Raw genomic sequence first — 15,212 nt, forward strand, 5'->3', positions numbered from 1 at the left:
AGAGACAAAAAAAAGGAAGAGACCACAATTATCTGAGGTCACAATCTGTCTGCTGCCTGGCTCCAAACCTCTAAATTCATTCTTCCCTGTCTCACACTTGACTAAAAACCTTCTGATCTTCAACGATGGCTAATTCTACAAACCCAGAGGTTTGATCTTGCTTAATTACAGCATCCACATACACGCACATGCACACACGCACATGAACACACATATACGGGGGCTATAAATGCGCACAATTCGCTTTTAAGGGCAGAACAGGCTTAATTGCGCAAGTACTTGTGGTAAGACCACAACCGGTGTGTGTGTGTGTGTGTGTGTGTGTGTGTGTGTGTGTGTGTGTGTGTGTGTGTGTGTGTGTGTGTGTGTGTGTGTGTATCACTGCTGAAAAGGAGATAAAAGGGGAGACAGTTTTTGTTTTTTTTTTAAATCAGGAAATTAAGATCTGCCAAATGGCTATGGACCCCCTCAAGGCTTCTCATTATGGGGTTAAAGTGATACACACATAAACCCAAGCACAACACACACACATAACTCCAACATGGCAGCGTTTGAAGACTCTTGGTGTCTTCTGACAGTCTGCTTTACCTCTTTCAACCCGCACGCTGTCTCTCTAACCTCAGCTTTCTGTCGGGGCAGGTCTAAGATGAAAGTAAGCCCAAGCCTTTAACCTCCCCAAGGGTATTAATCTTCTAACGATCCTAAAATCACCGATAAATAACCCTTGTGTCTTTAGCTGTGTCATTACTAAGTAAGAGTGTAAACTGCTCTTAGTTACACAGCAAACGTACTGTGTATGAATCACAGTCCAGCATTGTTCATCTGTAGTACATTTTTACAGTAGTAAACATTTTCGAGAAGCCTTTTGGTGCCTCGCTGGCTTCATTAGCTCTGTCTTCATGTCTGCTTTTCATTTGGTTGCATCTGATTGCTGTTTTTGTTAGCGGAAGAAATTAAATGTGCAATACCACAAAGCGAGGGGGCGGCAATTTATCTCGCTTCATTTCAAAAATGCACAATTTCAAACGCATTAACCTTAAACGCATGTAACACTAATCAGCAAGACCTAAAGAAGGCATCTTTTGCCAAAGCTGTTTGGCCTACAGTGACAAGTATAATGCTGTAATGTTGCTAAAGATCCAGAGCAGAACTTCAAAGCGGGTTAAAGTCTGTATTGATATGGACTGCAACAAAATGTGTCAGCTAAATGTGATAGACTTACTTAAAGTCATTATGGTGATGTTTACATCCTGCAGGTGAAAGGAGATGTTGGTCTTTGGAAATTCCCATAGATTACATCATACAAGGACTAAGTAGACAGGCTCCACGTCTTTCTTGCTAATTCCACTTGTCCTCTTTTTTGTGCAAGTGAAGCAATGTACCACTCATAGACGTGGCTTAATGTGCTCAATGTGCTCAATGTGCTTGAATTTTTGCAGTAATGCTTTAGATTTTAATGCATAAGTAAATTATATATGTTCAAAGAAAACACTAAAGGCTGTCAAGTGTGTAAGTGTGTGTAAGTCCAATGATTAGTTTATGCGATCTACTTTTTTATGGGAAATGGACTAATTCTATCTATCGTGTCAACAATCACTATTTGGACGGAACAGACAGTCGCAGTCTGTTCAGTCTGAGGACTGAAATTCGTATGAGTTGTATAGTGGACTAATTACAAGTCGTGATACCATAGCTGTTGGAAGCTATGCAAGTGATTCTGTGTGTTTTTGTGTGAGGTCATGCTACACTTACTGGAGCAGAAATGACCACAAATGTGGTTCAGAGTACTTTGTCCAGTGTTTACGTGAGGATGTCCACCCTGAGAACGTGAGCAGACAGGCTGTGTGTGCAAGCTGTTAATTTATTAACTTAAGTTAGTCAGAAAATCGAGTCCTGTAGCATGTGTGTGAAATTGTAAAAAGACGTATTTTAACTTGAACCAAGACAATTTTCTAATAAGTTGTTTTTGTGATCAGGTTTTGTCAAAATAAACTAAACGGAATGAAGAGAAAACTTGAAAATGATGCCAGGTGTATTTGTGCTCTTCAACCCATCTTGTCTGCTTATACAGACTTTCTTAAAAGTGCAAATTCTCATATATGTAATTTCAATCCAACTTTACCTGTCAATGTAGCTGTCTAGATCTTTAGATGTTAATTCCAATGAGATCATTTAGTCAGGGGATTATTATATTAATATATAAAAATGCTACATCTGAAACATAGTGCTAAAGTTTTTCATTATGTAGTACAATGAGGGGATTGTCTGACTGGTCCTAAATTCACTCTTCAGCATCAGCAAAAACTAGAAGAGTCCTACAGCAAAGCCCCAAAGAGAGTCAATGTTAGCATTATGGAGTAAGCCTGAGATTAAGTAAGGAGAAAGCAGAAAGTAAGATGAAAGACTGTGGCTAACTTCACAAGGGTCCTTGGAAAACTGACGTTTCAAGCATCTTTAGTCCCAATCACCCAGGCCAAGAGACCTGCCTGTGACCACCTGGCAACCACTGGTTGTTTGTAAAAAATCAGCATTTCCCAAGTGGTAGCTGGAAGTTGCTTGGTGAAACCGATCACCAAGAGGTATTTGGTGCTGCACTGAAGACCTCATTGTGATTGCTTTATTTGTTCGCAGACTGCCAGAGTCCCCTGTATTTTGCTTGGAAGATGCCAACTTGTCCGCAAATACAGCTCACTAAGTGGTTTAACTTTCAAGATTGCAACCCAGACTCGAAACAGACCACTGAGTTTCAAAGTAAAAGAGGCTGATGGTTAGTTAGCATGTAGGTAGTCCACCATTTGTACACCTGTTTTTAGATCTCTTATAGGCCATAAAGATTGTCTGATTGTCACTCTATATGTAATTTGTTCTCACCAGTGGTCAACCAGTGTTTTACTATGATCTTTAGTGAACCCAGTGATGATGGTAATCATCTTAAACATTGCTCTTTCCTGATGCCGGCCTCTTTCTCCTCTGTATCACTGATTTAATTCCTTTCATTAAGCTTTTTCTGGGAAATATGCCACATCTATTTCACTCCTTCCTTCTGTGCTCTCCTACGTCTGTATCATTAAGCAATGTTACAGATGGATTGTGTGGAAAATGGCTTTTCAGCAACAGTGTTTAACCCTGTAAAGGATATTTATTACCCTGACTTCCTGCCCCGTGAAGTATTAGGCCAATCAGTGGCCAGGGAACAAAGCCAACAAGCTAACCAATGTAGAAAATGAAGAATTTGGTAAGAGGATGGTTTGTGGTCTCTTGAAAAGCACTTAATTTCTGATGACAATCAAATCAGCAGCAGGGTCCAGCCTTTTTTCATCTTGGGATTTCTTGGTTTTTCTAAAAGGAAAAATCTGTTTCCCATTTAGATCGTTCCTTCAGTCTTCCTCCCACTTTTTCATCTAACCGACCCCTTTTCCTGTCTTAATGACATTTTTAATGATCCTTAAACACGATGTAACTTCTTGTTATACAGATGAAAGTACATGTTAAAACTAAATACCTAATAGTCATATACTTTATATAATGTTTAAGTGATGCCAAAATTAATTCTTAGTGTCATAAAAATGCAAATTTAGAAACAATTAAAGTTTTGCAAGAAAACCACAATTAGTACTAATGCATTCCTCATATTAAAAAAGAAATCAAACTATCTAATATAGCATATCCAGTATACCTGAGGAGAATTATACTTCAATTTGAACATCTATAAAAAAAAAAAGCAATGTTGGTCTTTTTAACCAATAAACCTGCCAAACGCTGCCATAAACACATTCCTACACAATCCAACCAGGTCATAAACAAAGTTCCAAAGTTAAGCAGCGTTCTCTGGAGGAGCTCTATCCCTAAACAGGCAAATGATTTGATCCCTTAACAGAGTAGGGCTCAACCTGCCAAATCCAGGCACAATTTCAAACACATGTAACACAGTCTGACTGCCTTAAACTACCTTGTTTGTCTGCATGTGCATCCAAGAAGCACAACACCTCAAACCCATCTGTTTTCTTGCAAACCTAATGGCAGCTCTATTTCAGCATCACCATCTTTAAGCCTCCGTCAGAACACAAGATGTCTTCACTTGATGTCTTTCTATAGAAGATTCCACCTATTACAACATCTGATTTCTAGTGCATTTTTTAACATGTTAAGGAAGTTTATAGTTTTAATACATTCCCACTACATTAGCCCTGAATCACAACAGACTGTACACAACTTTATACCAATTACCAACTGACAATTAGTTGTGATCAGTTAAAATGTAAACTATAGTGTTGGGATATTATGCAAGTCAATTATCGGTTTTCTTATAGGTAGTAAAACTTCAGTGGCGTGGGTTTCTAGATAAAACAGAAAGCAGAAAACCACACATTTTGTGGATTTCCCCACTATCAAGTTTCTGTAGTCTGTCATTTAAACCTCCACCATCTCCGATAAACAACCTACTTTAACAAGACTTACATAGCACAGATTTCTATTTTCACCGAAACTGGACGACTGTACGTCTTTTTATACATACGTTGTTATGTTTTGTGACAGGTTTTACACTCAAGAGGATAAATCACTGAAACGCAGTAGAATAAAGTAAAATTTCACAATGCAACCTCAAATTATAAAGAGATTAAAACGAGATTATAAGCATAAAACCCATACTGCACGAGCCTATAATTATCAGGGGAAAAAAAGAAATAAACTATTCTATTCAGTGTAACACCATGTCATTAACTGAACAGTGGCCATAATCAGCTACCTGCACTTAACAACCTGCTCAAAAAGCATAAAATCACACTTTACTCCTAAACAATGTGCAGCTTTCAAAATTAATCCAACTATGTGTTTAAAAATGAGGCCATTTTGCTGTCATTTCATATTTAGCTATCCTCAGTAATCATAAACGCACCAACTGTCTTTCTTTTCTCCAGTGAATGATGAAGAAGGAATGTGCTGCTGGCATTTTGTCTCCTTTGAATGATTTGCAGGCAGCTGGAAAGTAAATAAAGGGGCGGTGGCAGCAGACCTGTCACTCAAATTAGACCAACCGCTTTCACCTTCAGCTGAGTCAGGCCATCAAAAACTCAATCAAAACTTCTATTAATGGATCTCACTGACTTCTTGTACTAGTCTTTAAAAAAAAAAGTTAAAGTTTAAAAGTCTTGACAAGTCTTTGAGAAAGTCAAACTCACTGAATGAAGTAGCCATCAAGACTCACTATTGGGGAACTAAATGAGCCGGAAATAAATACATCTGATTTGCAACATGATTACTGTCTTAAGTTTGATGTGAAAATAAACGCTGATTAAAGGGATTTCCAACTCTGGAGACATACCCAAACCTCAGACAACAGCTGGCTCTTGCCTCCTCACTAAATATCCATTTACTCCAATCCCACCCAACAGCATCATCCGTGCTTTTATCAATTCGAGCTGCGTTTTCACAGGAGCGTCAAAACATGCTTTGCTGCAACTTGAATTTCCACCAACAAATCAGAGTGCAATTCTACTGTGACATGGACACGCAGCAAGTGCAGTGACTCAGATATCATCTAGAGAACCGTGATTCGTGTAAACATGTGCCGCTAAGAGACGCGATGACGAGAGCCAGCTCGAAGACGGACTTGAGTCCTTGATGGTGAATAATGTCCATATTTTTTAAGCACAACAGAAACACACTTTCAATAATTTGAACGCACAAAGCGAAATGTATGTTTATGTGCATGCATGTGTGTGTGTGTGTGTGCATACATGTGTGATGTTTCTTCATGTCTCTTCATCTTTTGATTGGTTTAATTACAGACTTACTGTCAGCTTCCCACTCAATGCGCAGGAAAAACAAACTCTTAGGGCACATGAAAAGAAGTCGCGAATGCCTACACACACACACACACACATGCAGCACACACCTATCACAGTTCAAGTCAGTCACCGTGCTCTTTGATTCTCTGCCTGCCGGTGATCTGTCTTTCATCGTCTCCACTCCTTGATCCCTTGTTCTCTCTTTAGCTCTGCCGGTGCATAACATCTCTCTCCCTGTCTCCACGTCTGTCTCTGTTTATTTTGCATTGACTGTAGGTGGGAAGCTTAATCTTCTACCTGAAATTCCTCTGTATGTCTTATTCCTTCTCTCAATACACCTACAGTAAAGAAAAAAACAACTTTCAAAAATTAGCATAAATATGTTTTTGGGGTGTGCCCCTTAAAAAAGGTTTCACTGGCCTTTTTGCTCCTAGAAGACACTGTGCTGTAACAAAGAGTGTTAAAGAGTGTTTAATGATCAAATCAAGCTCAAATCAACAGCGGACAAGCTTTTCAGTAACAGCAATGACTCATTTGATGTGATTAGCAAGAATTTAGCCACACTCATAATCAACAGAGCGAGTGCCTTTTAAAACTCCGGCTCAAAGTAGAATCAATCTGCACTGTTCATTGCTACTTCTACGATTTTAAAAAAGGAACCATATAGGTGTGCCTTCTAAAAGCTTTCAGATTTTTCAAGCGGCTGAAATTGAGGGATAATTTAAGTTTTTTGAGCCGAAGCTTGTCATGATGGATGGATGTGGTTGTGAGAGAAGGGAAATCTTCAAAGCTAAATTCCTAGTCAATCAACCCAAGACTCCAAATTTGGGAATTTAAAGATTTACATAGAGGTATTTGCAAACCATCAAAAGCACACTTTATGCCTTCATCTGCCATCACTAACAGCCCAAGGAGGGCTCATGCTATCATAGATCTTACAGCTCATATGTTCAGCTGCACAGGTGCCCAACTTAGTGCACTGATGACACGGTCCCACACAGACTCTCCACCTGCAAAATGTCTCAACAACCAAATGAGAAACACTAGATTTGGAGATGAAAGCATCCTCGGTGCCCATGAATTCCTCTAATTGACAACCAGCAAAGGACAACCTATTTTAACTTCATCTTAAGGCACAAACGTTCTTGCATGTGTTTATCCGAACTTTGATTTCTAAAACCACTCTCAGCATTTTTCCATAATGTAAGACACAAAGTGCCAGATCGCTCTCTCCACAGACTCTACATGAAGGACATTGATGTAGTAGGTTACCCATACACAGGAGGAATTGTAAGTAGACACAAATTAGACCACAAACCCCAATTTGATTAAAACTTCCCTCTCTGGGGTCTACACGGAGAGGATTTAGTATTGGTTTGTTGAACTGTCTTCACTGTGCATGGGGAAATAATAGCGGTGAGAATGAAACCTATGATTAGAAAAGCTTTCTTGCTTTTATGTTCCTTTGCTGGGATTATTACAAAGTATTATTGCAAAGATAAAATGCAATGAAGTGGAGCTGCTACCTCTCATTTTGTTTGGGACCTCCTGGAAGCCCATGACGGAGCGCAGAAAAGAAGAACCACTGGCTGTTGACCCATAATGAGTAATTAATTCCCCCCCAAGAGTTTGGGAGGGTCAGTATTTCACTTCACTCTCTATCACAAAAGTATCATAAATGCCATTGGACTGATTTTATAATTTTGTCTGTAAAATTACAAAACAATTCTCATATTTTAGGATCATATGATTTAATTTAGGTGGCATTTAATATTTGATGTATCTCTTCACACAATACACAATAATTTATTTGTGTATGTGCTTTTAAGAATCTCTGCAGACTTAAATGTACTTTAAAAAATAAAAATATTACTTGGATTTTCATTGTTTGTACTTTAAATTTACTTTAAATTTACTTTGATGCTATAACGTTTTTGTGTGTGCATATTCACAGAGCTAACCTTTTTATTATACAAGGGTAGAACTAAGCTAAAGCTTAAAATCAAATCATTTATCTACTAATGGAATATATTTTAAAAGGTTTGAAAGCTGATGAACTGACACATTTATTTTACAACTAATGCAAAACTAATGCAGAAAAGTAATAGTAAAAAAATTTATCTAGCCTACTTTTTCAGCTCTAAAAGCAATAAATGCCTCCTAAATAAATGGAAGTATTAATTTGTGGATAAATGGGACCTAGATTTTTATGTTCTTCATATAAAGCTATAAGCAATATATTGCATATTATGCAAAATGCACAGGGTCACTGTAACTCTTACACATGTTCCCAGTGCTGTAAGTTTGGCTACAAGACTCCACCAAACAGCTGTATCATAAATTGTCCCGCTAACTAAAATAATGAGCTGAAATAACTTCACTACCATAAGTAAACTCCAAATGACGTGTTTTAGTTGAGTTTCCTCTTAGATGTGTGAAGCATTTACGAAACATTCAACCCCAGAAGGCCTCCTGAGCTCTATAAATTTCTCCATGGGGGGAAATGATTATGCTTCCTCTATTGGAATCAGCTGTGACATCTAGCATAAATTTAAACATTAAACTTTCACAAGAAAAACACTTGCAATGATAACACTCCAAAAAAGCGAGTAAGTAAACAAATTTCCCATTCACTTCAGCCTAGTATAGGATGATCATGACTACAGGCGCTGGCTTTGTTAGTTTTTCTACCTTCATCCCTTTAATCCTCAGAAACCATATTAACTTCTTTTGAAGATGAGTTACAATCCCTCCTGTTTCTTCTCTGTGTATCCTTTGCCTTTCTACATGAAAGATTCAGTGGCAGAAGAGATGTCTGCACCGGGGGCTGCAGGGGAAAGAGAGAGAGAGAGTGAGAGTGAGGGGAAGAGAGAGTCAGGGCGAGAGACACAGAGACAGAGAGAGAGGGGGGATCGAGACGGATTGATTTCCACCTCCAGCAGCTTCAGTTCAAAGCCAGCCAGCAGACTTCAGAGGCTCGGCAGGACCCGGCATGTCCCCAGCCGGGCCGAGCTGCCTGTCTGCGGGCAGGACTTCCCCTGGGGGGCCCGGGGCCCGGGACAGTCAGGCGGCACCAGAAAAACAATTACGCAGACAGACGAGAAAGTTGTGCGAGGTCACAAACGCGCACTACCTCAAGTGTCACAGGAAAAATAACGCCGTGCACTGTAAGTATGACGTGGCTTGTTATTCATAGAAGCACTAAAATGATTGACTGAGACGAAATTAATAATAGAAATCCGTTTTTCAAATCAAAGTAATCAGCACAGTACTTAATCCAATTCATTATCAACCATTCATCATGAACCAACTGAGGTCGGAAATGTGAAAAATGTGAAAAATGGAAAAACAATCTAATTTTTCTACCACCTTAGGCTAAAACCTTTGCATCAACACGTACAGTGAGCTACCTCTAACATGCTCCACAATCATCTAGCTATATGCTTGTCACACACTCACTGTTAGAAAATGTATTTCTTGAAGCTGTCATTCCTGCAAATCATAACATTGAAAATGTTTTCATTCAGCCGTGTTCACTATAAACAAAACTATTTATTACTAGATAATTATGCCTTGCGCCAAAATCATCCTGTCAAGTGTTTATATGAAAGCAGAAAGATTTTTTTGTGCGCTGTTGTTTTAAGTCACTTCTGAAAAGGAATTGCCGGTGTGATAATATGCCATGGTCCACTGATTCTTTATCATTTCCCTTAAAACAAAATAAAAGCAACAATTCGTGCATTTCCCCTTTGAGTGAAAATTACAGTGAAGCACATGTCTGCTTGGCATAAAAAAGTGCTGCTCAGGAATTTCCCCGAGTGTTGCAGCAATCCGTCCTTGCATTCCTGAGAGCGGAGCTGATCACTCTTCTTACCTGGAGCTCAGGAGCGGGGCGCACTGGTTTGGTTTCTCCCCTGCGCTACCGGCTAAGCTGCCCGATGATCAGTCCCGGTAATTGGTGATCAATCTCGAGTGTGGAGCCGGGTGAGCATCGCCGAGGGACTGACTCGCTGTCTAAGAGTTTTTACTCCGCAAAGTCAAATTGTGCCCCAGCCTCTGCGCCGCTGCTTGTCGGTGCGTCTCCAGGCTCCTCCTTGATAAGAAAAAAGTGAGAAGTTTTCTCCCCGCCCTGGATAAGAAACGGATTAACGTGGCCCAGGTAGACTATGTTTTTCAGTCGGGGCAATTAATGTGCTACAGGCTACAACTCGACTCTGCCATCTAGCGTTCATAAGACCACAGTGGCATGACTATAGTCTTAAACAAGTCTATGGTCGTCATGAGGGAAACAAGAAGCTCAGTTATAGTTTGCACTTACACGAAAGTACTGAAAGTCTAATTAGTAACAGAATAAGGTCACTAAAGGTCACTTTGTGTACATTTAATAATTCATAAAAATGTCACCACAACTACCACATCCACCTCTGTGACCTCAGCTACTTCATTTCACTTCACTTGGCATGGTGTGAGATGATGCAAGTTGTTTATTTTTGTTTTTATTTTGAAGTGGCAAAGTTGAACATGCTAATATTTTCATTCAAAGTCACCAAGATGGACACGATTAGAAATGAGTACGTCTGAGCGAGAGATCAGATTTGGAGACAAAGAGGGAAGGCTGAGATGGTTTGAAGATGTGCTGAGGAAGGATCGTGGATAGACTGGATGTTGAAAGACGTAGAAGATGGAGCTGCCGAGGCAGAAGAAAAAGAGGAAGGCCTCAGAGAAGGTTCATGGATGTAGTAATGGAGGATACGGAGGGGATTGGTGTGACAGAAGAGGATGCTCAGGATAGGGTGAGATGGAGGTAGATGATCCGCTGTGGTGAACCCTAAAGACAGCAGCTGAAACAAGAAGGCTAAACAGTGAAGGAATAACAACAGAACATCAAACGACACATTAAACAATAAATGATAACCACAGTATTGCTACTGTAGATGGATAAACAAAAGTTGCACATTAAGACTGAAAATATACAATTAAACTTCTTAATATAAACACCCTGCAAATACCCCACCGCCACAAACACACACACATACACACACGCACACACAAGACATAGGTTGAGTGTGTCTGTGATGTAGCTATAACTGGTGCCTGATGTCTGAGTTGGAATAAAGCTTCGACTTTAGTCTTCTTCTCCTCCTCCTCCTCTTCCTTTCCGCTCCTTCTCCTTTTCTCAGCCACAGGAAGAATGAGATAAAAGAGGGGCTTTGAAAACACTGGGAGGCCTGTAATTACTTACTCTTCATCTCGGTGTCCGTCTATCTGTCTCTGCCTTCGTCTTTCATGTCTTTTTTGTTTTTCTTTTATTTGGTCACTTTCTGTTTTTCCCCCCACTTTCTTTGCCCTCTTTTCATCGTCTTCTTCCTTCTCCATCCTCTTCTCTCTTTCTCTCTCTTTTTCTGTCATCCTCGCTCCTCTTTTGGAGCCTCATTGATGTCTGTCCAGGGCTTCCTGACTGAAACGGAGGATGAGAGGAGAAGAGATTAGATGAGAGGAGGGGATAAAGAGAGGATGAGGAGGGGATAACAAGAAAAGTGATGAATTCTGCTGAGAGAACGATGGCTGCTCTGTCACACACCGGACAAAAACACATATTAAGCAAAACCTGTATTTACTGCGGTAGATGGTGGAGCACACTTTAGTTAAGATAATATGACATAGATGATGAAAGCGATGCTTTAATGAGACAAGCTGGGACAGATGAACCATAATGCAATGAAAAGAAACAGAAGCAGATGTCATGAGATAAAGGATTTTTTTTTTTGCTATGTAATTTTCTAAATAGACCATGCAATTTATCTAATACGTCTTATATGTGGAAAATGTAGTGCATCTTATAATGAAAAGCAAGGTTTCAAATGAATGAAGCCTTAGTTATCATGCTCTAATGGCTCCTCTGGTCTGCATTCGAATCAGGACAATATCCTTATTTCCGCCTGCTAAATGTGAACTATGTAGTTCAATAGGATGTATTTGAAAAACACAAATCTTCCTGACATTATGTGAAAAAGTATTTTAAAAAGATCTCAGAAAGCAACACATCATGACATGATCTAAAGAAACTCAAGAACAGATGAAGAAGAAAGTCATTTAGATCTTTCAATCCAGGGTTGCAAAGCCATTTCTAAGGTTTTGGTTCTCTAGTAAACAACAGTAAAAACCATTAACCACAAATGGTGAATCTTTCCAGTAGTGGCCGGTCTGCCCAAATTACTCCAAGAGTGGTGCACTGATGACTCATCCAGATCACAACAAATTCAATAACAAGATCTAAAGTACCTCAGGCCTCACTTGTCTCAGTTAAGGTCAGTGTTAATGATTCACCAATAGCAAAGAGACTGGGTCATTCATGGGAGCGTCCTGAGGTGAAAACTAGTGCTGACTAAAAAGAACACAAAGGCTCATCTCACATTTGCTAAACAATTTGCAAGAGTTTGTGGATTGATGAGACAAAAGTTAAACTTTTTGTAAGGTTTAAGTTCTGTCACATCTGACATAAAACTTACAGAGCATCATACCGAGGGTCAAACATGGTGGTAGTTTGATGATCCGGAGCTGCTTTGCTGCTTCAGGACCTGAAGCAGCAAAGCATAAGAAGAACATGCTCTCTACCAAATCAGTTAATGCCCTGAAGCTCAAGTTATTCAGCAGAACAATAGTACAAAACACTCCAACAAGTCCACTCAAAAAACAAATCTTTTGAATGAGTTTTGGATCGGCCTAGTCAAAGTCCAGACTAAGATCCAATTGTGTTGCTTTGGCGTGTCCTTAAACAGGCCATTCATGCTTGAAAACCCTCCAATGTGGCTGAATTAAAACAATTCTGAAAAGAAGAGTGAGCCAAAATTCCTCCACAGTGATGTGAAAGACTCATTGTCAGTTTTCGCAAATGCTTGAGTGCATTTCTTGCTGGCACAACCGGTTATGTTTTAGCAGGCAAATACATTTTCACACAGGGCCAGGTAGGTTTGGATAACCTTTTCCCCTTAATAAATGAAATCATCATTGAAAAACTGCATTTTGTATTTAATCCGTTTATCTTTGTCTAATATTAAAATGTGTTTGATCGTTTGAAGCATGTGACAAAGATGCAAAAAAAATAGACAGCTCTGATAATTTTTTCTCCTTTTAATAATACATGGTATGAATGATATGTGATTGTTATTTATTCACTTCATGTTTTTTTCTCATTTATTTTTTGGGGTCTGTCTTTATAAAATATGCTAAACAAATTAGGTTTACAGCTACCACTACTTGATGAACAAATCTAATCATTGGCAGAATATATTTAGGCTCTACAAAGTCTTAAAATGCATTGATGTAGGACATCTCACTTTTAAAGAATCACAAGATCACAGCATCTGTCACAGAATGCCTACCCTGTTTATAACCCAGCTAAGCTCCAATCAAAGCACTGTAGCTCTGAGAAGACAGAAGTCAGCGGAGGCCTAATTTGTTTGGTATATTGAATTAGGATGACTTCAGTTTGCCACCAAAACACACTTCTCATGCCTTTTATAAGGCTTAAATGTACAAAAGGCGAAACACTATTTTAAAAAATCCATAGATGAGCGCAATATTTAAACGACAGAATAAAAATGCAACCACTGATCTCTTCTGATTCATATTAATAACCACAACCAAAAATTATACAGGCTTTCCACTTGATCTCAGGGTTACTGTGTAAATGGAATCATGTTTCAATATTATTATGAGTAGTCAGAGTCCACAGAAAATAAAAAAAATAACTTTGTATGTGTCACATCGCAGGTAGACAACACCTCTTGAGCATTGTTCTTTTTGTTACACATTAAAAAAGGTGTGGAATGCGCACACTGTACTACTGAAACTGCCTACAACAGACTCTATGACCTTGCCATTACCCCTGGAAATCTTTCAGTGAGAACACACACACGCACCACTCTTCAGTGAGGAAGCAAGAGCCGGTTGCCATGGTAACTGTCGTGTCAGCTAACCTACTTTTGCATGAAGGAAAGTCATTGGCGGCTGAGAGAGAGGTGTATGGTATAGGTTCGCGGTAAAGATCCACCCATTTACACATATACACTCACACGCGTCCACACGTATACGCACAGTAAATGTTTATTATATTTTTATACCTAAAGCAAACAAGATTTAATCTTCCTTCAGTTTAGTCCGATGAAATTAGAACTGATAAAGATGAAGATAACATAGGATTCTGTGAAACTTTGGTGAACTAGATTTGTGCAGAAGTAAACAGCAGGAAAACCAGCAGGAGGAATGTGAATATAAATGCAGCTGAAGTGAGGTCAGCACAAATCAGGTTTATTTTCATGGCTCATCACGGCAAGAATTTCCCAGAGGACAATATCCAATTGCAAAATAACTACACTGCAGTAATAAAAACAATAAGTTATTTATTTATTTTAAGAATAAAGTGAAACATTGCAGCGCACTATGCAGTAAAATTGAATACAGAGCACAAAATACACGAAGAAATCACTCACAAGGCTGACTGTAACTTATTTTGCAAAGCACTGAGCAATCTGCCATTTTCAGACGCTCATTCCTTGGGAAATGTAAAGAAAATTCAAATAAACCCAACACAAATGTACATATAATTTACCTTACATGCAATGCACTATTGTACTAACTGATTACATGAAAAATAACACTTTTTTTGCATAATCTTTTAGCTCATCATTACAGTATCTAATAGAGAGCATTAACATGCAAAACAACAGCATGTGCACTGCAACAGAGAAGCACGTGGAGTGCATGTGTGTTCATGTTTTGCAACATTGTTAGACTCTGTAATTTCTCTGAGAATTGACTAACCCCTTATATTAGCAGAAAGCTAGTTATCATTCTTAATTGACACGTGTGCTGGTTAAACAGCATCCAGCTTTTGTCTATTATTGACAGCAGTGCATCCTACAGGGAGCCCTGACGATCCTGCTTAAATGGATTGAGGGGATTTTCATCCAAAAATCATTTATGTTCACTTCTCTCTGTAGTTCCCCTCTAATTCTGAATCATTGGCTGTGAAGAATTGTATTAAGCACATGAAAGACACTGGGCATAAGACAGGAGTGAGTATGATAACGAGAGGGGAGGGAGACAGGATGAATTTTGGTTCACTGCCAGCACTCGTGGGCTGCTGCACTAGTGAGGTATTGAGAATCAGGGCTTGACAACAACAACATACATGTGTTTTAGCAGCTGAGTTGCATTGGATTGCTCCTTGGCTATAGACATACAAATACATCTTAGGAAATGGGAGGCCTCTGTAGATAAATGGCAAGTGGAGCTCTGTGTCACAGAGAATTTTTTTAAAAAAATTACTGGCATAAAAAACAAGTCCTTGATTTCAGTCTTTTTCTAGTTAGCTGTAGAAGCTTCTTTTCCAGCTCCTTTAATATAGCCTTTACTGTGCTG

The 15,212-nt window shown here is 39.1% G+C and overlaps 1 protein-coding gene across 2 annotated transcripts in view; it reads right to left on the minus strand.

Annotated features, from left to right (window-relative positions):
* Window positions 1–15,212, minus strand: part of edar (ectodysplasin A receptor) — a 42,424-nt gene that overhangs the window by 24,614 nt on the left and 2,598 nt on the right. Inside the window, exons 2-4 of one of the 2 annotated variants that reach the window (XM_040028336.1) lie at window positions 11,032–11,247; window positions 9,664–10,630; window positions 8,481–8,616 (exon numbers count right to left, since the gene is read on the minus strand). In XM_040028336.1, coding sequence (XP_039884270.1) covers window positions 8,481–8,486 — 6 coding nt within the window. In that variant the 5' untranslated portion in view covers window positions 8,487–8,616; window positions 9,664–10,630; window positions 11,032–11,247. Of the gene's footprint in view, window positions 1–8,480; window positions 8,617–9,663; window positions 11,248–15,212 lie in introns of both variants that reach the window. The other variant, XM_040028337.1, reaches the window with a different exon arrangement.

This window comes from Simochromis diagramma, unplaced genomic scaffold, assembly GCF_900408965.1.
Source record: "Simochromis diagramma unplaced genomic scaffold, fSimDia1.1 OVJJ01000343.1, whole genome shotgun sequence".
In the NCBI taxonomy this organism is placed as follows: Eukaryota; Metazoa; Chordata; class Actinopteri; order Cichliformes; family Cichlidae; genus Simochromis; species Simochromis diagramma.